The following is a 27,134-nucleotide window of genomic DNA, read 5'->3' as shown; positions in this document are numbered from 1 at the left end:
TTTAGGTTTAATTCATTACATAGCTAATTTCCAAAGCTTTTAGAATTTAGTGTTCAATAACAATGGTTGAGGGAAATTCTTTTCTTTTTTTTTTACATCTTTATTGGAGTATAATTGCTTTACAATGGTGTGTTAGTTTCTGCTTTATAACAAAGTGAATCAGCTATAAATATACATATATCCCCATATCTCCTCCCTGTTGTGTCTCCCTCCCGCCTTCCCTATCCCACACCTCTAGGTGGTCACAAAGCACCAAGCTGATCTCCCTGTGCTATGCGGCTGCTTCACACTAGCTATCTACTTTACGTTTGGTAGTGTATATATGTCCATGCCACTCTCTCACTTTGTCACAGCTTACCCTTACCCCTCCCCATATCCTCAAGTCCATTCTCTAGTAGGTCTGTGTCTTTATTCCTGTCCTACACCTAGGTTCTTCATGACATTTTTTTTTCTTCAGTTCCATATATATGTGTTAGCATACGGTATTGGTCTTTCTCTTTCTGACTTACTTCACTCTGCATGACAGACTCTAGGTCTATCCACCTCATTACAAATAGCTCAATTTCGTTTCTTTTTATGTCTGAGTAATATTCCATTGTACATATGTGCCACATCTTCTTTATCCATTCATCCGATGATGGGCACATAGGTTGTTTCCATCTCTGGGCTACTGTAAATAGAGATGCAGTGAACATTTTGGTACATGACTCTTTTTGAATTATGCTTTTCTCAGGGTATATGCCCAGTAGTGGAATTGCTGGGTCATACGGTAGTTCTATTTGTAGTTTTTTAAGGAACCTCCATACTGTTCTCCATAGTGGCTGTACTGATTCACATTCCCACCAGCAGTGCAAGACTGTTCCCTTTTCTCCACACCCTCTCCAGCATTTATGGTTTCTAGATTTTTTGATGATGGCCATTCTGACTGGTGTGAGATGATATCTCATTGTAGTTTTGATTTGCATTTCTCTAATGATTAATGATGTTGAGCATTCTTTCATGTGTCTGTTGGCAGTCTGTATATCTTCTTTGGAGAAATGTCTATTTAGGTCTTCTGCCCATTTTTGGATTGGGTTGTTTGCTTTTTTGTTATTGAGCTGCATGAGCTGCTTGTAAATTTTGGAAATTAATCCTTTGTCAGTTGCTTCATTTGCAAATATTTTCTCCCATACTGAGGGTTGTCTTTTGGTCTTGTTTATGGTTTCCTTTGCTGCGCAAAAGCTTTGAAGTTTCATTAGGTCCCATTTGTTTATTTTTGTTTTTATTTCCATTTCTCTAGGAAGTGGGTCAAAAAAGATCTTGCTATGGTTTATGTCATAGAGTGTTCTGCCTATGTTTTCCTCTAAGGGTTTGATAGCGTCAAATGGACACATTTGATTACATTTAGGTCTTTAATCCATTTTGAGCTTATTTTTGTGTATGGTGTTAGGGAGTGATCTAATCTCATACTTTTACATGTACCTGTCCAGGTTTCCCACCATCACTTATTGAAGAGGCTGTCCTTTCTCCACTGTACATTCCTGCCTCCTTTATCAAAGATAAGGTGACCATATGTGCATGGGTTTATCTCTGGGCTTTCTATCCTGTTCCACTGATCTATATTTCTGTTTTGTGCCAGTACCATACTGTCTTGATTACTGTAGCTTTGTAGTTTAGTCTGAAGTCAGGGAGCCTGATTCCTCCAGCTCCGTTTTACGTTCTCAAGATTGCTTTGGCTATTCGGGGTCTTTTGTGTTTCCATACAAATTGTGAAATTTCTTGTTCTAGTTCTGTGAAAAACACCAGTGGTAGTTTGATAGGGTTTGCATTGAATCTGTAGATTGCTTTGAGTAGTAGAGTCATTTTCACAATTTTGATTCTCTCAATCCAAGAACATGGTATATCTCTCCATCTGTTTGTATCATCTTTAATTTCTTTCATCAGTGTCTTACAATTTTCTGCATACAGGTCTTTTGTCTCCTTAGGTAGGTTTATTCCTAGATATTTTATTCTTTTTGTTGCAATGGTAAATGGGAGTGTTTTCTTGATTTCACTTTCAGATTTTTCATCATTAGTGTATAGGAATGCCAGAGATTTCTGTGCATTAATTTTGTATCCTGATACTTTACCAAATTCATTGATTAGCTCTAGTAGTTTTCTGGTAGCATCTTTAGGATACTCTATGTATAGTATCATGTCATCTGCAAACAGTGACAGCTTTACTTCTTCTTTTCCGAATTGGATTCCTTTTATTTCCTTTTCTTCGCTGATTGCTGTGGCTAAAACTTCCAAAACTATGTTGAATAAGAGTGGTTAGAGTGGGCAACCTTGTCTTGTTCCTGATCTTAGTGGAAATGCTTTCAGTTTTTTACCATTGAGGATAATGTTGGTTCTGGGTTTGTCATATATGGCTTTTATTATGTTAAGGAAAGTTCCCTCTATGCCTACTTTCTGCAGGGTTTTTATCATAAATGGGTGTTGAATTTTGTCGATAGCTTCCTCTGCATCTATTGAGATGATCATATGGTTTTTCTCCTTCAGTTTGTTAATATGGTGTATCACGTTGATTGATTTGTGTATATTAAAGAATCCTTACATTCCTGGAGTAAACCCTACTTGATCATGGTGTATGATCCTTTTAATGTGCTGTTGGATTCTGTTTGCTAGTATTTTGTTGAGGATTTTTGCATCTATGTTCATCAGTGATATTGGCCTCTAGTTTTCTTTCTTTGTTACATCCTTGTCTGGTTTTGGTCTCAAGGTGATGGTGGCCTTGTAGAATGAGTTTGGGAGTATTCCTCCCTCTGCTATATTTTGGAAGAGTTTGAGGATAGGTGTTAGCTGTTCTCTGAATGTTTGATAGAATTCGCCTGTGAAGCCATCTGGTCCTGGGCTTTTGTTTGTTGGAAGACTTTTAATCACTGTTTCAATTTCAGTGCTTGTGATTGGTCTGTTCATATTTTCTATTTCTTCCTGATTCAGTCTTGGTAGGTTGCACATTTCTAAGAATTTGTCCATTTCTTCCAGGTTGTCCATTTTATTGGCATAGAGTTGCTTGTAGTAATCTCTCATGATCTTTTGTATTTCTGCAGTGTCAGTTGTTACTTCTCCTTTTTCATTTCTAACTCTATTGATTTGAGTCTTTTTTTCTTGATGAGTCTGGCTAATGGTTTATCAATTTTGTTTATCTTCTCAAAGAACCAGCTTTTAGTTTTATTGATCTTTGCTATTGTTTCCTTCATTTCTTTTTCATTTATTTCTCATCTGATCTTTATGATTTCTTTCCTTCTGCTAACTTTGGGGTTTTTTTGTTCTTCTTTCTCTAATTGCTTTAGGTGCAAGGTTAGGTTGTTTATTCGAGAAGTTTCCTGTTTCTTAAGGTAGGATTGTATTGCTATAAACTTCCCTCTTAGAACTGCTTTTGCTGCATCCCATAGGTTTTGCGTCGTCGTGTCTCCATTGTCATTTTTTTCTAGGTATTTTTTAATTTCCTCTTTGATTTCTTCCGTGATCACTTCGTTATTAAGTAGTGTACTGTTTAGCCTCCACGTGTTTGTATTTTTTACAGATCTTTTCCTGTAATTGATATCTAGTCTCATAGCGCTGTGGTTGGAAAAGATACTTGATACAATTTCAATTTTCTTAAATTTACCAAGGCTTGATTTGTGACCCAAGATATGATCTACCCTGGAGAATGTTCCATGAGCACTTGAGAAAAATGTGTATTCTGTTGTTTTTGGATGGAATGTCCTATAAATATAAATTAAGTCCATCTTGTTTAATGTATCATTTAAAGCTTGTGTTTCCTTATTTATTTTCATTTTGGATGATCTGTCCACTGGTGAAAGTCTCTCCATTGGTGAAAGGGATATTCTGATTTTTAAAAAAATTTTCATCATGACTCTGAGCTCAAAAAAAATCACAATAAAACTTTACCAGTTCTAAATCGTCAAAGTCCTATATGATAAGGCAATTCAGGATATTCAGTTTCAATTTCTGACAAAAATCCATGAAATTGATGATAGTCAAGTCCAGGACAGCAAATGAAGTTCACTGTTGACATTATTGGTTCAATAACCATATGATTAGATTACAACATTTTTCACAAAGTGCCTACTATTGAATAATACAATGAATAACCACAGGATTTAAACACCTAACATTTTCACAAGCTTTGTAAATTTGTTCAACTAAACCTTCTTCTGATACACACATATTTTTAACAACATCAGTTGTAAAATTACATCTTAACAGATTCCACTTCAGTTTGTACTGAATTAGTGTTTTCTCAACTTCAATGAAAATATTCTTGTTTGTAGTTGATCCACACAGGCTATTTATTCATCAAAAGTAATTCTTTAGTTGAAATCATTTGTCATGTTTTTTTAATTTACTAATGATTTAGCCCCCAATGTTTTCAACCCTTCAAGCAAATGTTCTTGCTGAAAGAGTAATGGTCATAAACTTATTTTCTCTCGACATATTTCTTCAGTTACTGCAGTAAAACACTATTTAATTAATTTACCACTGATAAATGGCTTTTTTTGCTTGGCAAACAAATAAGCCACCCATAAACTTATTTTGGCTTCATCCACATTTTCATATTTTATTTTTCTGAAGGAAGTCTGCTGTGATGAGGTATTCCAGTTTAACTTTTTTAATTTTTCTGACTAGTGCTCTCCTGTGAGTCAGTAATATTGAGATGAGTGTTTAGTCTGATAATGTCAACATTTATTATTATAGCACAGCCATAGTGCCAGTGCATGATAAACACAATGCTTTGCCATCTAATTCAATAACAAAATAATCCACACTCCACTGTGTCTTAAAGTGTGACATCCAAAATCCATTTTCTCTTCTTTTCTTGTTTTGACATGACATGCATGCACTGATAATTAAAAGTAAGTAAATGCTGTAGTACAATGATATGTGTGGCATTCAAAACACTGTTGAATTATAACCATGTCACTGTGCTTTATAGTATGCCAAGCAGCAGTGTGAAGTGATGAGAATGCCATATATGGTCACAACTCTGCCACTGTAGCAGGAAAGCACCCATAGGCAACAGGTAAATGAATTAGCATGGCTGTGTTCCAATATAACTTTATTTATGTACTCTGATGTTTAAATTTCATATAAACATATAAACACTATATTTTATATCACAAAATATAGTTCTTCTTTTGATTTGTTTAACCATTTAAAAGTGTAATGAGCAGTCTTGGCTCATAGACTGCTCAAAACAAGTGGTTAGCTGGATTTGACCTACAGGCTATAGTCTGCTAACTCATATCTCAAAAAATCCAAGATAATCACTTTTTCACATAGAGAATTACCATTCTTCAATTAAGAGATCTTATTTATATTCCACTGTAAAAGTTAAACATGTTCTGACTTTAAATTTTTTAAAATATACTGGGAAACATGAGGCCTGCGGTTGGGCTTTACTTTAGAATATGGCTAGAGAGCTAAACACAGTCTTCTAGAATTCAAATATATTTCCTACTGATAGATAATAACAACTTATGATAAAGAGACCTCATTTGAAACTAGAAAATTGAGTCAACAAAAGAACTAAACAAGACCTTTACTCTCTACCATTTTACTAAAATTAATCAAAATTCCTCTTTTGGCAGACATGTTAATGTTCATATTTTGGAGCAACTTGCTACCTTTAATTTGCCTCACTTAAACTATGGATTCATAACTCCATTTACCCTGCTTTTAGTTTGCAATAGATCACAAATTGAGGCCTCGTCTATCCAAAATGCCAAAACCCACACAACAGACACTTAAATATATTCTTCTAATGTTCCAAATTTTATAGACCTGACTTTTTTTCAAGTTATTTGGATGAACTAAAATTACTGAGTCTTCAATTAGTCAATTAAGTAGTGAGTAGAAGAGAGGAAATATTTGCATATATAATCTTAATAAATGGATGATTAAAGTCAATAAAATATAGTACCTCTTCCAGCCTTTGGCAAAGAAGGGTGATCCAAAAATGAGGCAGATGTCAAAGGGGTGCTGGAGGGGAAGGAGAGAGGCTGTAGATGACAGAGACAAAGGAAGCAACCTCAGATTCAAGCCTGAAGGTAATACAACCTGAACGCATGTGTCGTGGCACATGCATGATCTCAGGTGCTAGAAATTATCAGAGGCTGAGAAATAGCCCTCTACCACATAGTGATCTACCATGCAAAAACATTTCCAGTAAATAGGAGATAAACAAACAACCTACAAATAGCTGAGTTGAATTCCTCTCTCTCTCTCTCCATATGTGTGTGTGTGCGGGGGGGGGGGTGTATTACCTTTATAATTATAGCTGATAGATAAATAATGAGCATATGATAAAAATGCTTTGTGGCACATATTTAGATGGGTAAATACAGTAACTTTGTCATTTATTATTATATCATTAGATTTCCATCAAATCTGAAAAGGGGGCAGGCAGCAACACTGCATAATCTTGTTTTAGATATAAATACTAATTGTGTAATAATCTCAGAATCTCATGCATTTACTTGTGAAAGCTCTACATGATACAATAAAGAGCAACCAAGAGTATAAACTATTAAATTTATGAGTGTTTGCTAATGAAAACTATTTTTATGCTATATTTAGGAATCTAAAAAAAAAAGAAAAAAGAAAAAATTCACAGGTATCTTTTTATGACTAGCAAAGTGAAAGAGATAACCTCAGGGAAAAGGCATCTCTTTAAACTTCAAATACCTTACAAGTCAAGACTAGTCCAGAAGTATGGTAGATCAGAAGAAAAACAGAGTTAAAAAGAAATTCTGATTAGACTACTGTAAAAATGCTAATTTTTCCCCAGTAATGCTATACAACTTGAGGAATATAAGTTAGAAAAGTTTAACAAAAAAGACATTGTTTAAATATGAAAGATATTCAACTAGAGCAGTAGTCCTTAGCCATTTTGGGTTAAGAAGCCCTCTAAAAATTTGCACACACCCTCCCCCCAGAAAGTAAAACACACATTTCTACAAAAAGTTTTAACAGGATACAGCAGATTTTTAAATCCTGTCTGCACATTAAAATCACCTGGAGAGTTTACAAAAAATTCCAATGCCTAGATCTAACTCTCAGAAAATCTGATTTCATTGGTTTGGGTCAGGTCCCAGGCATCAGCATTTTTTAAAGCTCCCTAAGTGATCCTAATATGAAGCCAGAGACAAGATTCACTATTCAGAAACTCCCTGAAATCTCTCCATAAAACCATCTTCATTCACTCATTCATTCAACAAAGATGTTAATAAATCACCCACAACATCTGACATCTAGCCAAGAATTCTGAAGAGTCCAAGAGAAATGTAATCCAATTTTTTTCTTTGTTTCATAGTCACTACTAATCAGCAGTCTGACAGATTGCCAGCATGACTTCTATTTATGGAAAAATTCTCCAGAAGTCAAAAATTAATGATTCTCATTTCCAAACAAATGTAACCTTTCACAAAGGATAGGGTCACTGATCACTCAAACAAACATAAAGGAATGCAAAACAAAAAGAAAAATGTTTCCGAAGTTTTCCTTAATACCATTCTTTATTAATGCATTAGAGCTTTTAGATGGGCTAAGAAAAAATACAGAACAAAAGGAAGCACAGGCCATAAAATATTAACATTTTCAAAAAGAGCTTTGAGAGAGTTCTATTCTAAAACTACATAAAGCAATGTGACTAAGGAAAAAATGCTTAGTGAAAGGATAAGGAACTAACATAATGGGAAGGAAAATAAATAGCTAATATTCTGGAGAGAGTCACGCTAACATAAGTTTTCAAATAAAACTGCAAACAGATGAGAAATAAAACCACATTTATTTAACATTATTATAAATATTGGCCCCAACATGCTTCCCTACATACCCCTTCAGTTCACCTCCATTCCTAAATATGTTCTATGTATATACAAACATAAATGTACTTTTTTATTAATAGATTCATTCCATAAATGTTATTCTATAACCTGTTTTTGCTTCTTATCATATACTCTGGTGATCTTTCCATACAAGCATATATTAAAACCTATCTTATTCTATTTAAAACCTGAATAATATGGGAAAATTGTGGGGTTAGTACAGACCTAACATAATTCATTTACCAATCCCTTATTGATGAATATTTATTGTGTTTCCAGTGTTTTGTCACTGTTTTGAGATCTGTATAATCCTTGGCCTCTATCCAAACTATATGCGTGTGTGTGTGTGTGTGTGTGTGCGTACATACACAGATATTAATAAGTGAGAAAGTTTAACCTACAAATTGTTTGAAATGTTTTTGTATATACCAAATTTAATAATTAATGAAGATGACATAGTATTATACCTTGTAACAGTTTTCTTTTCATATTTTGGAACTAACAAAAATCTTTCAGATCTCAAACACAGCCAAAGGCCCCTGAAAAACCTAAGCATTGTGCTCAGAGTCCTTAACGTACAAAACCACCCCAAGCAGTAATTTAAAAAACAAGAACAGGGCTTCCCTGGTGGCGCAGTGGTTGAGAGTCCGCCTGCCGATGCAGGGGACACGGGTTCATGCCCCGGTCCGGGAAGATCCCACATGCCACGGAGCAGCTGGGCCCGTGAGCCACGGCCACTGAGCCAGCAAGTCCGGAGCCTGTGCTCCGCAACGGGAGAGGCCACAACAGTGAGAGGCCCACGTACTGCAAAAAAACAAAACAAAACAAAAAAAGAACAAAAACCAATACATAGAAACACAGAAGACCCCAAATAGCCAAAACAAATAGAACAGAGCTGGAGGAATCATGCTCCCTGATTTCAGATTATACTACAAAGCTACAGTAGTCAAAACAGTATGGTATTGGCACAAAAACAGACACATACATCAATGGAACAGAATAGAGAGCCCAGAAAAAAACCCACATACTTACAGTTAATTAACCTACGACAAAGGAGGCAAGAATATACAATGGAGAAAAGACAGTCTCTTCAATAAGTGATGCTGGGAAAACAGAACAGCTACATATAAAAGAATGAAATTAGAACATTCTTTAATACCATGTACAAAAATAAACTCAAAATGAATTGAAGACCTAAATGTAAGATAGGAAACCATAAAACTCCTAGAGGAAAATACAGGCAGAACACTCTTTCACATAAATCACAGAAATTCTTTTTTGGATCTGTCTCCTAAGGCAAAGGAAATAAAAGCAAAAATAAACAAATGGGACCTAATTAAACTTAAAGATTTTTGCATCACAAAGGAAAGCATCGACAAAACAAAAAGACAACCTACTGAATGGGAGAAAATATTTGCAAATGATATGACCAATAAGGGGTTAATATCCAACAGTTATAAACAGCTCATACAACTCAACATCAAAAAAAAAAAACCAAACAACCTGATTAAAATATGGGCAGAAGACCTGAATAGACATTTTCCCAAAGATGACATGCAAATAGCCAACAGACACATGAAAAGATGCTCAATGTAGTTAATCATCAGGGAAATGCAAATCAAAACCACAATAAGATACCACCTCACACCTGTCAGAATGGCTATCAAAAAAAGAACACAAATAACAAATGTTGGCAAGGATGTGGAAAAAGGGAACCCTCGTACACTGCTCGTAGGAATGTCAATTGGTACAACCACTATGGAAAACAGTATGGAGGTTTCTCAAAAAACTAACAGTAGAGCTACCATATGACCCTGCAATTCCACTCCTGGGTATATATCTGGAAAAATGAAAATGCTAATTTGAAAAGATACATGTACCCCAATGTTCACAGCCACATTACTGACAATTGTCAAGACATGGAAGCAACTGAAGTGTCCATCAAAGATGAATAGATAAAAAAAGATGCAGTGTATATATATATACAATGGAATACTACTCAGCCATAAAAAAGAATGAAATGTTGCCATTTGCAGCAACATGGATGGACTTGGAGGGTATTTGCTAAGTGAAATAAGTCAGACAGAGAAAGACAAATACTGTATGATATCACTCATATGCGGAATCCAAAAATATAACAAACTAGTGAATATAACAAAAAATGAAATAGACTTACAGATATAGAGAACTAACTAGTGGTTACAAGTGGGGAGCCCGAAGTAGGGAGGGACAGTATAGGGGTAAGGAATTAAAACATACAAACTATTATATATAAAATAAGCTACAAGAATATATTGTACAACATAGGAAATATAGCCAATATTTGATAATAACTAAATGGAGTATAACCTTTAAAAATTGTGAATCACTATATTGTACACCTGTAACTTATATAATATTGTAAATCAACTATACTTCCATTAAAAAAAAAAACTAATACACAGAACTTACTATGTGCCAGGGACTCTTCTAAGTATTCCACATTTACTCATACATGTAATCTTCATAACAACACTATGAATTGGGTGACATTATTATTACCATTTTACATTTTGAGGAAAATGAGGCATAAAAGGATTAAACAATCTGTCCAGTTTCACAAAGGTAATAAGCCATACTGTTAGGATTCAGACCCAACCAACTCAATATGTTAAGCTTGTACATGTACCTTTGAGTACTTGTATGCTAAAGTCCTAGGAGTGGAATTTCTAAGTTAAAAGGTTTGCAAGTTGAATTTTGATGTATATTGCCAAATTATTCTCCCAAAAGGTTATACTAATTTACATTTCTGCCAAGACTTTATAAGAAGGCTTATTTTCCCATATCCTACACAACGCTGGGTACTATCAAATTACGTAATCCTTGCCAAGCTGGTAGTTGAAATAGCTTCTTTTTTTAAAAATGTATATTTCTTTCATTGTCACAGGATTACTGGTCATTTGTGTTTATTTTTCTGGAAACTATGTGTTCATTTGTTTCATTCATTTCTATTGCACCGAATATTCCAACATAAACAACAAAATTATCAAATCAATACCTCAGGAAAGAAAAGATATAAGTTTACATTTAATACACTAACATTATGGTAAAAAGAAAGATTTTCCTCTTACATTAAAATATATATATACACACATATATACACATATACATACATATATGTTTTAATGGAATTAATTTAGAATATTTTAGAAGTGCCAACAGACACACTGAATAACTCATTCTTGGAATAAAATTCTTGAGGAAAGTCTAATCTTAAACTCATATCCTGAATTTAGACACTGTTCCACAAAATATAGCTAAAGTTTTGCCTCAGTAAGAGGTAAGCAATTAAATCTATCACATTATCAAAGATTTATTACCTTTAATTTATTGTATTTTTGTTCATTGCTTCATCACCACAATTAAGAAATAATGATTTATGAGTATAACTAGTTTTGCTCTAATTATACCCTAAAAAGCAATAAAACAAATTCTTCTTTGGTCACAAAATCTCTTATTTTACATAAGCTTATAACAGGTAGCTATTTTTAATTTTACCTCATAACACTCCAATATCTATATGCTCATTCCTTCTTGGTGTATTAAATTAAATTGATCAATTGTAGCATAAACTCCTTGAATGTATTAAACTTTACAACCTTAAACACACAGTAAATATATTTTGATGAATAAATGAATGAATTATTTGGGGTCAATATTATGACTTAAAAAAACAAGAGTAATTTATGTCATGTTCCTTCACCAAGCAGCACAGGAATTAAGGAATGGAATTTGTCACTACCCAAGAATTGAGAAACTCTACCATCTATTTTATGACATGCATTCAACACTATTGTTAAGAGCAGAGTTTCTCAACCTTGGCCCTACTGACATTTTTGGCAGATAATTCTTTGTTGTTGGAGGCTGTCCTGTGAACTGTAGGCTGCTTAGCAGCATCCATGGCCTCTACCTTCCCAACTGGTAAATAAAAATGTCTCAGACATTGTCAAATGTTCCCTGGGAACAAAAATTGCCCAGGGTGAGAACCACTGGTTTAGAGATAGCTGACATTGTAAGAGTATACCTAAAGTCAAAGAGAGGTTCCTGAGAAGGGTCTTAAAACTTGAGAAATAGCTTCAAGAATCGCATTATGGCTGCTCAAAAAGACCCTCTAATACAGGGTACTCCCATGCCTCCATTCCTCTCATCAAGGGTCACTCCCCGGTAACTATTAAGCCTTCATCTTGGACAAGGTAATTCAACAAGCATTTGTTAGTTTCTTCATTCCATCTGGCCGACTTTAAATACATTAAACCCCTTACCAAGAGCTAGTCCCAGGATCCTACCACTTAATTATCTGTAACACTGCAACGTCACTGAACAACAGAAGGGAGATTGCTTAATTACATAGATAGGAACTTTCGGCTGTGTCTTTTGAGGTAAAATTTCAATAAGTCAGATGATATAACATATCCAATACTGAAAAGAAAATAAGTATGTAATCATTTCTGGCTGTAGTTCTCACACAGGTATAGGTACATACAACACTTATTAATAAATATAAGTTTCTTTGTGTTGCTCCTGAACAAAATCAGCAGAGAGGTTAAATATCTTTAAATACACTTTAAAAGTAGAATGCCTTAATTATGCTTCCTAAATTTTAAAATGTACTGTTAATAGCCTTAAATGTTTGAAAAGGACAAAAAACACATTAAGATTTCTTAAAAGTCTTTTAAAATTTTATGCAATAATATCAAAAAGTGAAAAAGGAATTGATATAATAGCCTATAACAGAAGATACTTCTGCTTATAAAGAGAAAAGAACTCAAAAGTCAAATTTTTATACTAAATGCTTCTGACATCTGTAAGTCTCTTCTTATCTCTAACACTCATTGTCCTCATTTCCAAAATGGTTCTGCTACTTAGAGAATGAAATGGGATAAAAAAAATTTCTATAAATTTTGGAAACAATAAAGTATTATTCCAATATAAGATATCAGCAATAACTGGGCAAATGAATGTAACATCACACAGAATTTTGATTTTCAGAATTACTGAAATTAGTGATGATAATGGGTAAAGTTAACATATTTCTCAAAACATTTCACTCTGACCAAAGATCAGTTCATGTTTAATTTACTTTTCATTACTTCCAAGAAAATAAAAATTAGAATTTTAAATCTGATAAAGTTTAACTATAAGTAGTAACACTAATATTTAAGCTTCAGATTTTCTAAATACTTACATTACTTGCAAACTTTCTGCTGTTAAATTATTCCACATAATCTCATTTGCCTGTAGATTTTCATTGTCTTCTAGTAAGGAAGTATCAAACTCAATTTCTTGCTCCTTAGCAGCCGTCGTTCTAGTAAAGTATGCCAAATAATTTTTATCAATATGAATGTACTATCATAATATGTCTTAGTACATAACAAAGGCAGAATATTTGTTCTTATTTAAAATTATGTTAACAAAGTAGAGTAAAAACAAATAGAATAAATCAAACTAAACCTTAGGCCTCAAAGATCTAGTCAAGTAATTTCAGCTTAGCTTCCTCATTTGTAGAATACAGATATTAACCTGCTTTATTCCTTCCTCAATGGTAATGAGTATAAAATAAGATGATGCATGCATGAAAAAATAATTGATGTATTATTACTATAAAGTTTAACACAAACAGAAAACCATGTTTATTATTATTATATAATTGTTAAAAAGAAAATACAATTTCATGGATTAAATATGGGTTTAAGCAGTGATGTAGTAACAACTGAAAAACTTCTCAAGATCATTATATAAATTAGTTATCATCGAGAAAGGATTTTGAAAATAATTAAAAACAAATTAATATGAAATAGACTATTTCCTAATAAGCTCTTCAATATTTCTTATTTTAATTCAGTTAAATATTATATGGTTAAAAAAAAAAAAGTAATACTGTCATAAATACTGAAAGAAGAATGAAAATATCATACATACCTGTGAACATCTATGAAATTATTGTATTCTGTGCCAGGGTCTATCTGTTCAACTGACATTTGAATCTCTTTATGGACATTCACTATTTCCTCTGTAACAAGACTGGTTATCTGGCTGTATTCATCAAATATACCTTTCCTGAAAAGAAAAGAAAATTTAACAACATTTTAAACTTTTATCAGGGAAACATAGGCCCAAAAAGGATTTAAAACAATATGAAATATAATGCCAATTTTTAAAGATGGTGATTTAACACACCACCTTATTTCATATACCTGGATAGTGAAGTGAAGGGATTATACACATGTACAGATTAACAACTTACATTTGATATAATATAATAATTGTAAATGATCTAGAGTAAGGCATTACATCTTCCAATATCTATCTAACATATCCAAAGTGTAAGCCAGTGGCAACCACTTTCCGTTTCTAAACATCACCACTGAAATGCTGATTCCGTAACATGGAACTGTGGATGAACTCCTGTCTATTTAATTCATTCAGTGCCTGCCACTTCCTCACATGCCCTAGCTCCTGGTTCTTCTCTTGCTCCTGGGCCTCTGCTCTTTTTCATATTATATTTACAGAGTTTAATTGGTTTATACCTTCAATGACATCTCAATCTTCTCCTGACCTCCAGCTAGTAGCAAAAATAATGATAAAAGTTATTAGGCTTATCTAATAAATGCAAAAGGAAAAACTATTCTGTTACAAAGACCCAATCTCCAACTTAAGAATCCTATGCTGTAAAAATATACCATTGCTCATTAGTAGCCTTAAAAAGTGTGGACAAACAAGCTTATCCTGCATATACCCAAATAAATATAAGGCCTTGTTTGTTTTTCTTTTCCAAAATCATCACTCATAAAAAGTAATGCTACAAAATTTCTCTTATTATGAAGCATTCTCTCAATTACTTCATTCTGAACAGCAAAATACTGTTTGGGTTAAAAAAAAATTAAATTCAAACTGCTTCAGGCAATGCTAGCTTGGAATGATTACAGAAATGACCTGATAGACACAGTTTAAAGAAAAGAGGGAGGCAGAGAAATTTAATACAGATTTAGTAAATATCCCTGGGGTTATGACCTCACAATTGAAAGTACTGAATGATATTAATATAAATAAGACTATCTAGATAATTCTTAAAAAGCAAAACAGTTAAGTGGTTATGATGTGGAGATCATTAACACATCTTTAAGACAAATGGGGAAATAAAGGAAGAAGTCTCCTAATGTTATATGAATGAGTACTTGTGACATAGGATTCAATTTCAGTGATATTATCATGCTTGTATTTTTTTAAATGCTAGATCTAAAAAAATTTATTACAAAGTAAAGATAATACACTGTGTGAAACTATTATATGTCTCAAAAAAGGATGTTCTTGTGATGATGAAGACACTATTATTGAAGATTCATATGGAGAGTTTGAGAAAATATTGATTCATAAAATCAAAGTAGGAAAGGCAACGTTTATAGATCAACAATATGTAATTTAAAGTAGACATTACTAAATTTATGAATTAAATATTTTAAGTAGATATTTCACTATTTCATCAATACCCTTAAAAGTTGACATATTCAAGTTGACTAAAAACACTTTATCTTTTTTTGGGAAATGGGGGATCACGTAAACCAGCATATAAAGGCGATGAAGTCTACCATAGGGTGGCATATTGAATTGATCTGTATGGTAAACATGTATGCATTTGAATTACTGACCAACGTTGTTTGCTCCTTGAAGGCAAAAACTGTGACCTACTCATCTCTACATCTGCAAGCACCAGGGTGCTTTGTATACAGCAGAACTTCAATAAACATTTGTTCATTTTAATCTCATACAACAAAAAGCTGGCAAATAAACCAAAAAGTTATTTCCTTTGGGCTTATCAGTTGCTCAAGATTTAAACCCAATCCTCTGGAGGTAGATATCCGCTTCTTAACACTTGTCAAGGGAATTCCCTGGCAGTCCAGTAGTTAGGAATCTGTGCTTTCACTGCCGAGGGCCCAGGTTCAATCCCTGGTTGGGTAACTAAGATCACACAAGCTGTGTGGCACGGCCAAAAACAAACAAACAAACAAAAACTAACACTTGTCAAACTAAAGATTTTTTTTTCAGCTAAATTTCTAGCTAACTGGAGCAAAACAAAAACATACAAAAATAAGAGACATTCTTGGGGCTAGCTAGAAGGTTGCAAAGTTGAGTGAGTGTAAACTGAAAGGATAACAGAAGTGAAAACCAAGGTAGAAGAGGTGTGAAATACCCATTGAGCTAGTTCAATGATGCAGCTTACAAAACAAAGATAATTTTTATATGAAAGGTGAACTAGCAGAAAAAAAAATGTTAAAATCATTTTATGAAGGGATTTTATATCAAATAGGAAATGTATCTTACAGTGCTTTTATCATTTCTTCTTGCATCTTTTGTAAGGAATCCAGAAGCAGAGGAAGTGTAGTGTCATAATACTGATTCTGATGAAGCTGCGCCCCTTTCAATGCCAATACATACTGATTATGCAACATATGAAGTTTCATTGTGGCTTTGTCGTAACGTTCCTTAGCCTTTTCAGTTTCTTTCCCTGAAAAAAAATTCAATAAAGTTAGCAAAGAGATAATTTTAAAAGTTCCATCTTCACTATGTGCAAACTGAGTTACCACTATTTCATGTTATCTCATATATTTTATGAATAATCAAAAGGTTACTGAACACATACTGTGTTTATTTGCCAGTACTTTGTACAAAGGATGCTCTGAAGGAAGCATGCACTGCAGTAAATGTTTGGTGAATAAAGGTTAATGTACAATTTTTTGAAAAACTGTACAGATATATGATCCTTCTCATCTTCAAGGAGCTCACACCAAACTGGAACAACAGTGCACATGAAATTGTATAACCAAGAAAACAAGAAAGTTTGTAAATAATGTTAAATTCTGAGGTCTAGGTTTGAGATATGAATAAAGACCAGGGAAGTCAGAGGAGACTGTGGAGAAAACAGACCTTAAAAGATGAGGCAAGTCTGGAAAGAAAGACAGGATAGACAACAGTTCTTCCCTCTCACCCTCTCTTTCTCCATTTCTTCCTTCCTTTCATTCAGTAAATATTATTAACTGTTCACCCCCAGGAACTGTGCTAGACATTGAGAATTGAGTATTTGGCAAAACAAAGTCTTTGACATACAACCCATGGTCTAGTGATTTGGAATACTGAGTGAAAACATGAAGAGAATAAGCAATGTTCCATAGGCAAGCAAAGCAGTAAGCTCAAAGACAGCAAGTTTTGAGGAAATGAAGGAAATATGTCTGTACAGGTAGGACAGTTTTTGGTTGTGAATGACTCAGAAATCAAGCAGAGAAATTTAAACTTGATACAGAAGTCGTCTAGGAGATGATAATTTTATGAACTAAAACTTTTTGTGGACTTCCCTGGTGGTGCAGTGGTTAAGAATCCGCCTGCCAATGCAGGGGACACGGGTTCGAGCCCTGGTCCTGGAAGATCCCACATGCCGCAGAGCAACTAAGCCCGCGCACAGCAACTCCTGAAGCCCCCGCTTGCCGCAACAGAGAAGCCACCGCAATGAGAAGCCCATGCACCGCAACAAAGAGTAGCCCCCACTCGCTGCAACAAAGCCCACGCACAGCAACGAAGACCCAACCCAGCAAAAATAAATAAAATAAATTAATTAAAAAAAAAAAACTTTTTGTGGTTCCTTTACTAAAATCATTCAGAAAATATTTACAGACTGGCAATATAAATGAATGACTATACAAATAAATGAAATTTTTAAGCAGATCTTCAATGTTTGATGCAAACTGAACAAATATTTCTTGTCAATTATTTAGATTTAGTGAATAAACTTTTCAAAGTATATATTAATTTTTGCCCTCTATCCAAAGAGACTCCTCCAAATGAATCTTCCCCCAAAATAGATCTTATGTTGAGAATTTTAGATACCAGAGGCTCTCCTCTGCTTCCACTCTGTTCAGGCTCAGCATCCATCTGGGTATTCCCTATAGACAGGAGTCAGAAAAGTACTCCCTATTGGAGAATGTCCTCAGCCGAGGGCCAAAAGCAGAGAAAAGGCCAGGGATTTTGCAGACTAAGGAAACCTCAGAACATGCTCAGGTATAGCAATAGAATTAGAACAATTTTCTTGCCTTTCTCATCACTTCTCTAATTCTGAGGCAAGGAACTACATCCAGCTGGTGAAAAAGGAAACAGAACTTTCCAGCAGACTGGTATGTCTCTATTACTAACAAATTCTAGTGTTTCTGGATACTAGAACCACCACTGACTTCTTCCGGGGAGCTACATATAATATTTTACAGAGCATAATTCTCTAGCCAAAGACCATTAGCTGGTTCCTATTCAGAGGGATATTCATAATTGTCCAAGTTATTCACAAAATGTTGCCCTGGATAACCTATTTCACTTTATAATATAAAGAACCTGTTGATGAGAAAATAACTTAATCACTAGAGTATATTTCCTAACCCTTTCACAGCTGACTGGAAAGAGATTCTAATACAGAGTGAAAGAGATTCACTACAGTGGGAGGATGGGAGCAAACATATTAATTCAGTTCTGATATGAAGGGGTCAGAAAAAGATAACATTAGCCATCAAACAAGTGGGTTTTCTCACTTTTTGACTGCAACCCACAGGATAATATATTTTACACCATGAACTAGTAAATAATCATATAAATTTTTAAATACATAACTGAAATAAGAAATTCATTAAAAAATTCTTCCCCTTATTATGAAGGATGCTCTGTGATTTTTTAAAAATTATATCATTTGAATTATGAATTTTTAAAAATGCTCATTCAGATACCAATAAATTTTTTGCCTCATCTAATATAAATCCGTAGGGTAGTTGTAACTTACTCTGTATGGCATTAACTTAGGAATTAATAAACCACTTCAATAATGCTAATCACAAATGATTTTTTAACATTCTCAGGAACACATCTGCCTACATGTTCACAGTTACTTTAATAATTTTTTCATAGAATACTATATTTATTTACCCATAAACATTGCTACTTAAGCATCCTTCTTGCAGAAACACATTTCTAAAAGAGCCAGTACAATTGATACATCTACGGCCAGCCCTGCAGCCTTCCTCTAAAATGACAACCCCCTTTTCTGCTTACCCACATGAGTCAGGGGGAGACTCCCATGTGAAGATACCACCCAAGATCCAAATTGTATTCCCAACGAAATAGGTACCAATCTTTCGGCTGGGAGTTATGTCACATTAATGCCTGAACACCTGCTGGAGTGAAAGTCCATGAACATTTGCTGCAGAAGTTGCCAGAACAGCCCTTTCTAAGGCCTTTTTCCTTGAGTTGGTTTTGTTTTGCTTTGTTTTGTTTTTGATTCATCATTTTTAAACTAGTTTAAGTTGCTGTTGCTTGGAATTCAAGAAATTCTGACAACAGACATTTCAAAAGTTCATGTACAATTATGCAGATAAATCTAAGTAATAAAGAAGTCTTCTGGGGTCCACGTGTTCATAATAAGAAAATAAGGCAACAATATTTGAGTATTGTATTCTAATTTGTTGATTTTTATTATAAGTTAAAAAATTATAACTAGTAAATTCAATGAAGTCCATATTTTATGTCACTTCTTTAAAAATATTGCTTTTTATATGAACTCTATTATTCCCAATTAATTACTTAGATTTTTTAGTGTAACTTCAAGAGTCAAGCTCTCCACACAAACATTTTCATGGAGACATTTAAACCATTTAAACCACCCATCTGTCCTCCTATTTGCACAGATTTTTAAGCTGCACACTACCCATCTGTCTTTCTAGCTGGTGTAGAAATGATGCATGAAATATACAACACTCAGCTCACTAAGATTTTATAATCCAAAATTACATTAGAAAAGTTAAGAACTTCCCAAATAATTTTTCTCTTTATCAGATACAGTGTATGACCAACAATCTGAAGAAGGCTATCATAGCCAAAATCTAATTATCAATAGCTTACCAGTGGTCATTAGCAAATTTAGAAAACAAATGCTTTTGAAAACATCTGAGGCAGAATCCATTACATTAAAATAATAATACATAATGCTAAAAGAGTCTTTAAAAACAGCTTTGGGTCTAAAACTGAAAATGGGGTATGTCGTAGTAGGGCTCTTTTGTTGGTTTGTTTGTTGTCCTCTACGCTCATAGACACTCGTGCACTTGGTTGTAAGATGTACTTGGGCATGCACCCCATACTTCCTCCCTTGTAGACATGAACAAAAAGTTTCAAAAACATGCTCATTTGCCATGATTTGAAACGGGATTCTATTGTACTTTTTCTTGATTTGTTTTAAAATAAACATTTAGGGTTCCAAAGAGACTATGTAAGTAAATTCAAGAAATAGTAATACTGTGTGAAAACCAAAGTTACAACTAAAATTTTTTTTTTTTTTTTTTTTTTTTGCGGTACGCGGGCCTCTCACTGCCGTGGTCTCTCCCGTTGCGGAGCACAGGCTCCGGACACGCAGGCCCAGCGGCCATGGCTCACGGGCCCAGCCGCTCCGCGGCATGTGGGATCCTCCCGGACCGGGGCACGAACCCGCGTCCCCTGCATCGGCAGGTGGACTCTCAACCACTGTGCCACCAGGAAAGCCCTAAATTTTTTTAAATTCCATCCACGTAGAATATATTGCAAAATACTACCCACCACCATTCCTGCCACACAGCTTTTTGGTTCAGAATATATCTCAGATCAATATTATACTTTCTTAACTTTTAAATAACTACACTTGAGCTTAAAATTAATGTGAAGTACACAGAGTGAATAAATTCTAATGACAGACACAGAATCATACCTCTGTTGCTGTATGCTTTTTTTTTTTTTTCCAAATGATGAGAAGCACTGAAGCAGGAAATGGAGTTATTCTATGTGTCAATTAACAGGGAGAAAAACAATCAATTTTTCCTCCTCCACATAATGAAATTCACAAAGAGACTGAATTACAATTCTTTTCCACCACTTGTTGACAAACTCGTTTAATGTTTGTAGTAACAGAGTGTGTATACAGCGTCATGCCACAAACAATATTATGAAGCCAGCAAAACTCAATTATGTATGTTTGACATTTATAAGAGACAGGCTAGACTAGCCATTAAGCTAGTCTAGAAAGTCAAGTATTTTTTATTATAAACTTCTGAAGCATTTACCATTTGTTAAATATTATGGTGAAAAGTCTCTGGATAATAAATGAGAAGTGATTATTTTCCAAAAGTAAACTGCAAGTAGTCTCTGCTTTGATTTGGATAAATATTCTCCCACCTTAACATTTTTCCTTTCTTTCAAAACGTTCCTCCTCAACTATATAACGTTTACTTATTACTCTGAGTAAAAAGAAAATGAATGAGAATTCATCTTAACTCACAAGTTATTTGGCCTAAATGTCCGCATATGTTTTTTCACTTGGAAGCTAAAGTTCAAGTATGGTATGTGGGAACAATGAATGAGCTACCTATTTTACTCAGTGATGTTCTGAGTCAATTTTCATCTCAGCTCCTCCTTTGTTTAGCTGTGCAACCCAAGCAGATCATTTAATCTAAATTTTAGCTTCTAATTTTTAATCCTGGGAGTTAAATCGTGTGCCCTTCTCCATCCGTTGGGTTGTGATGGAAATCAAATGGCAGAAAATTGTCACAATGCACAGTTAGCAACAAAGGCTAAAGAAGACACAGAATTTGGAGAGCTGAAAAAACCTTTTTGATTATACGCTCCTATGAAGCATTAAAAAAATACAAGATGTGCATCCATAGTGTGCTAGCTTTAATAAATTTCCTAGTATAAAAAAATTTGATGTATCAATCAAGAAATATTTATTGAAATGCATTATGAATTTTAAACTGTTCAAGGAACTAAAACAGTGATATTTTAAAATTCAATATAAAATACCTTTAAAAAGCAAGCTCTCTAGTTTGGAAATAACAGGCAAGGAAATATCATTTCCTTGCATACAGTGACTGCTAGATTCAATTGACCCACAGTCTTTTTAATAGCCTATAAATTGAATGATATACCATGGTCAAAGCTATATTCTCTCTCTTTTTTCCCTTAATTATTTATTTATTTATTTGGCCACACGGCTTGAGGGATCTTAGTTCCCCGACCAGGGATCAAACCCATGCCCCTTGCAGTGGAAGCCGGGAGTCTTAACCACTAGACCGCCAGGGAAGTCCCAAAGCTATATTCTCTAACTGCAAAGCTGTGCATGGGGGGATTCTGAGTAGCTGGGCAGCAGCATAATTCTGAATCTCCCACATATCACCTAAAAATATAATAAAGAACAAAAAGAAAAACAAAACCTGCACCCTCAGTATAATAGGCAGAGAATGTCCAAATTTAAAATTTTCAATGAGTAGAAAAATAAACATCAAATCTTTGCAAATGATCTCTCACCCTCCCACTGCAAGCATTCATGGACACCAAAGACTGTTCTGAAAAAAAAAGAAAAGAAAAATGCACTAAAGAGAGAAGAGAAGAGACAGCAGTATGCCTAAGACTCATCTAAAACCACCATAAGAATAAGAAGATCCACCCTACATGTGAAAGTACTGAAAACATGTAATGGTAGGTCACCGAACTAACTACAAGGAAGGGACTTAAAAGTGCATATGGAAGATAAAGGAGGCAGTCTTAGAAAGGTAATACTTCAGGCAGAAATGGTTAAAACGAAGGAACTTTGGTAAAGGGAAAAAGAAAAAATCCTGCAGAAAAAGAAAATAAAGAAAAACAAAAGGACACAAATCTTTGTCAAGAACATGAAAAGAATGAGATTCTACCCTACTTGGCAAGTTAAAAAGTTAGGCTGCCTCAATTTCATGGATGTGGCCAAAAGAGACAAGACTCTTGGGACAGAGACAAAGGACGTTTATTTCTCACAGCAGTATAAGTAGCTAAAGTATCGTCATTTGTGGACAAAAGACCATAAAGTCAAACAACGACCAACAAATTCACAGAAAATGTACGTACCATGTATAACAGATAAAGGGCTATTCACTGTAATATACCTTTTAAATCCTTAAAATTTTAAGGAAAAAAAAGACCAAACTTCAATTTTTTTAAATGGGCAAAAGAACTCGCTAAAAAATAAATACTTTAAAATGGCCTTTAAACATATAAAGAGGTGGTCAACCTCAATCCCTCACTCATAATAAAAGAAATGCAAATCAAAATTATGTACCAAATTGGCAAACACTGTTTTGGCAAGGATGTGGGGAAATTGATACTCATATATATCTAGTGGGAATGTAAATCGGTGTAATTTTTATAGAAGGAAATTTGGCAATATCTAACAAAACTACACACACATTTATATTTTGACTCTGCATTCACACTTCTAGAAATTTATGCTTAAGATATTCTTTCAACAATAAAAAAAAAACCTTACACACAAGCTTATTCATGGTAGTAGTGTAAATAACTGAAAAAACTACAAATAAACTATATGTCCATACATAGGAAAGTGCTTGAATAACTTAGAATGAAGTGCTATGCAGCAATTAAAAAGAACAAAGAAATCTACAAACTGAAATATTGAGATCTTTCAGGATACAATGTCAGGTAGAAAATCAAAATAAAAAACATATCATAATATTGTAGTTTTTGTTAAGAAATAAAGAGATATAGTTAAAGAAGATATAGTTCTCTAAATATCTACTTTTGTACAGTTCTGACTTTTGAAACCATTAATGTCTAACCATTAACAAAATAAATAAACAAAATCAACAAGGGTAAGAGCAGAAAAACAACCTAAAATGGGACACAGTAGAAACAAATGAACCAAACTGTATTTCCCAGTGAGTAATGTAACCACACTGAAAGGAGTGGGGAAGGAAAGCATTAATCCAAGTAACTTTGGAAACAGTATTTGACTACAGAGGAAGACTAAAGACAAAAAGAGGTCTAAACAAATACTGAACTGTAGTCAGTAGGTTTCTTTTTTCAGAGGCATAAATTAGCAATTTTAAAATTATCTTCTGTTATTTTAGGATTGAACAAGTAAGTAGATTGTGAATAATAGTAGCCAGGTGTCTCACTGTCAGAGAAGGAAATTACAAATACATAAATAGGAAAAGACAGAATGAACTATTTGGTGTTCAACTGGAATTGGAAATATCAATGTGAATACTTCAGTTTTACAATAGATAGAGCAATAGGTATAGAAATAGGCACAGATGTATTTGTGTGTGTGTGTGTGTGTGTGTGTGTGTACATTTGTTTATTTCTTATCTATATCCATTGAAAGGACCTAAAACAAAGACATCCCAGTAGCAATGAGCACACCCAGTGCCCAAATATTGGTTTCTAAATACTATTTTCTACTAAATGGAACTATAGCTCCTTAGGGAAATGAAGCAAGACCTAGAGCAGAAAGAGTATAAGATGAGCCAGAAAATAAGTGCTCAATAAATAACAGGAACATGTCAAAAGGACAGAAGAACCAGTTTTTGTTTCTCTCTCATGTACAGGCAAAGAAAAGGATAAAGTAAATGTGCTAAAATATTAATATTTAGAGAATATAGGTGAAATATATATGGGAATTCTTTGCATTATTCTTTCAAAATTTCCGTTGGTCTGAAATAATGTCAAAATAAAAAGTTAAAAATGGAAAGCTGTAAAAATTGATTAAAGCTCAGAAGTACCTGAATATTCACTAAATTAAAAAATTCAGTTATTTAGCCTAGAGATTAAAAGTCTTAGTGATAGAAAAAAATTTAGTTTTAATATGTATGTTTCAAAGCAGGTATGCTTACACTATAGGTAATATTAATAGATAAAAACAGCCAGAATTTAAAAAAAAAAAAAACTATCATTCTGCTTTATAAGACTAGTCAAGTGTGTGGGAGAACATTTACAGCAAATTAAGGGAATTCATCCTTTAAATCTTTATCCAGATTCCATGACATCCTAAGTTCTGTGAGAGACACATATTCATAGTCTCTTCCTTAAAAATGCTTGACAAGAAAATTAAGATGGAGGTTCACAAAACAGGCATCATAATGTTAGGATATAATTGTAGAAGAGGGAGTGTAGAGATCACCATATATTTAGTATGGATAACCAACTAGTCACGATCTAAAACTCCTAATAGTGTGCTATAATATACAAGGTTATCTAATAAGTTGATGAATATTCTTAATGAAATGGTTTAAAAGCCACAGGTTATGAGTAGAATATATCTAGAAGAAACTTCATATTGGTTTCCTTGTGGAAAAAAAAAAAACTGGGTAATATGTGGGAGAAAAAGTTTTCACTGTCTACTTACTGATATGTACCATGTGATTTTGAATTTGGAACCATATAAGTATGAAGAGGGAGCCCATGAACCCCACTAAGGGGGGAAAAATGGAATCTCAAGGGAAATTCCACAAGCTCTCACCAGTCTATCTAACCTCTTATCTGAATAAGGCTGTAGCCTCTCTTGCACTATTTCAATGAATAAACTGCCCTTGCTCTTAGCTAAGACCAATCCATTCCCTTGTGTACTAAATCCATTCTCTAGTCCTATACAACAAGGACATTGCTCCAGCAATTCTTCCTTCATTCTGCTGCCTCATCAACTTTTCCTTCTTCATGGGAACATTTTTGTCAGCAAACAAGCTATAATAGCTCCTAATCTTTAAAAAAAATTCCGCCTTGACTCTATTTCTTTTACTTAACTCCCTATCTCTCTCTTTCCCTTTACTGCAAAATTTCTAAGATTTGTGTATACTAGTTATCTCCAGTTGTTTTCTTCTCATTCTTTCTTAAACCCATCCCATTTAGGTGTTTCCTTCTATTGTTCCACTGAAACTGTTCTTGTCAAAGTCACCAATAACGCACGTTTTGCTAAATCCAAACTTTAGTCCTCATCTTTTGTCTTAGCAGCATGCAACTGCAAATCACGTGATCACTTGTTCTTCCTTGAAATCCCTTCACCCCATCTGGCTTTCAGAATAATAATATTCTTTTGGTTTTCCTTTTATCTTAGTCTTCTTTACAATGTCCTCCGCATTTCTGTGACTTCTTAATGTTAGGCTCAGACTTAGGACTCTTTTCTATCTTAATTAACACCCTTTGTAATATCATCAAATCTCATGGCTTTAAATATCAACTAACAATCTGATTGATAGTTCAACCCCACAAGTCTCGCTGGAACTCCAAAATTAGAGATCCAAGTGCAAATCTGACATCTCCACTTAGATGTCTAATAAGAATCTCAAAACCAAACGCCTGATCTTCACCTCCAAATCTGCTCCTCCTCTATTTTTCTCCATCTCAGTAACAACAATGCCATCCTTCCCATTGCTCAGGCCAAAAATACTGGAATCATTCTTGACTTCTTTCTCTAACACTCTACATCTAATTCATCAGCAAATCCTTAAGCTCTACTTTCAGTATATAATAAATCCTCAGTATCCATGGATTCCATATTTCCATGAATTCAGACGTACTGCCTAAAATTTCTTTTTAATCCCAAAATTGATACACACATTGCTTTTCAGGTCAATCATGGACATGCACACATGCAGAGCAGCAAAGGAGTCACCTGATACACACATTCTCAACTGAGGTTGAAAAGCTATGCTCAGCCTTTTTGTTTCAGCTCTTCTACTGTAAACTCGTTTTTGTAGTCTATTTAGTTCCACACTTTTTGCATTTTTGTGCTTTTCGATGGTAACTTTGCTTTTAAAATGACCCCCAAGCAGAGTGCTGAAGTGCTGCCTAGTATTCTTATGCTCAAGGAGGCTGTGATGTCCCTGATAGAGCAAATATGTGTTAGATAGCTTTGTTTAGTCGTGAGTTATAGTACTGCTAGCTGTGAGTTCAGTGTTAATGAGTCAACAATATATATTAAAGAAGGTGTCTTTAAACAGAAACACACAAAAAACAAACTGATGTACTGATCAACTGTCGAAAATGTTGTGACCCTGCTTAAAGGGATCTAATCCCTTATGTTATACTCACCAGGGGCAATGATTCAGTAATCAGCTAATGCTAATTTAGTATTCACAGTGACTTTTTAGAATATAACTACCATAAATAACAAGAATCAATTGTACATGTATCCAGAATTTGCCCGCTTCTCACCACCTCTGCTGCTACCACTCAGGTCCAAGCCAGCATGAATCCTTGCCTGTATTACTCCAATAGCCTAGAAGTAATCTTACTTACATCCTTCCCCAACCACTCATATGATTCTCAACAAAGCTACCAGAATTATCCTGTTAAAATGTAAGTTCATGTCATTCCTTTGCTCAAACCCTCCAATGGTTTTCCACCTTACTCAGAGTAAAAGTCCAAGGG

At 34.2% G+C, this 27,134-nt stretch overlaps 1 protein-coding gene across 4 annotated transcripts in view; it reads right to left on the bottom strand.

The window, feature by feature from the left end:
- Nucleotides 1–27,134, bottom strand: part of FER (FER tyrosine kinase) — a 466,661-nt gene that overhangs the window by 322,267 nt on the left and 117,260 nt on the right. For 2 of the 4 annotated variants that reach the window (XM_029216683.1, XM_029216684.1), the window contains 3 exons: nt 16,212–16,395; nt 13,812–13,949; nt 13,078–13,197 (listed from right to left, as the gene is read on the bottom strand). In XM_029216683.1, coding sequence (XP_029072516.1) covers nt 13,078–13,197; nt 13,812–13,949; nt 16,212–16,395 — 442 coding nt within the window. Of the gene's footprint in view, nt 1–13,077; nt 13,198–13,811; nt 13,950–16,211; nt 16,396–20,652; nt 20,664–27,134 lie in introns of those variants that run through there. The other 2 variants (XM_029216685.1, XM_029216686.1) reach the window with 2 other exon arrangements.

The sequence above is a fragment of the Monodon monoceros genome, unplaced genomic scaffold (genome assembly GCF_005190385.1).
Source record: "Monodon monoceros isolate NGI ecotype Baffin Bay Population unplaced genomic scaffold, NGI_Narwhal_1 Super_Scaffold_12, whole genome shotgun sequence".
NCBI classification, from domain to species: domain Eukaryota; kingdom Metazoa; phylum Chordata; class Mammalia; order Artiodactyla; family Monodontidae; genus Monodon; species Monodon monoceros.
Note: the sequence above shows the minus strand (reverse complement) of the source record. Positions and strands in the feature narration are given on the sequence as shown.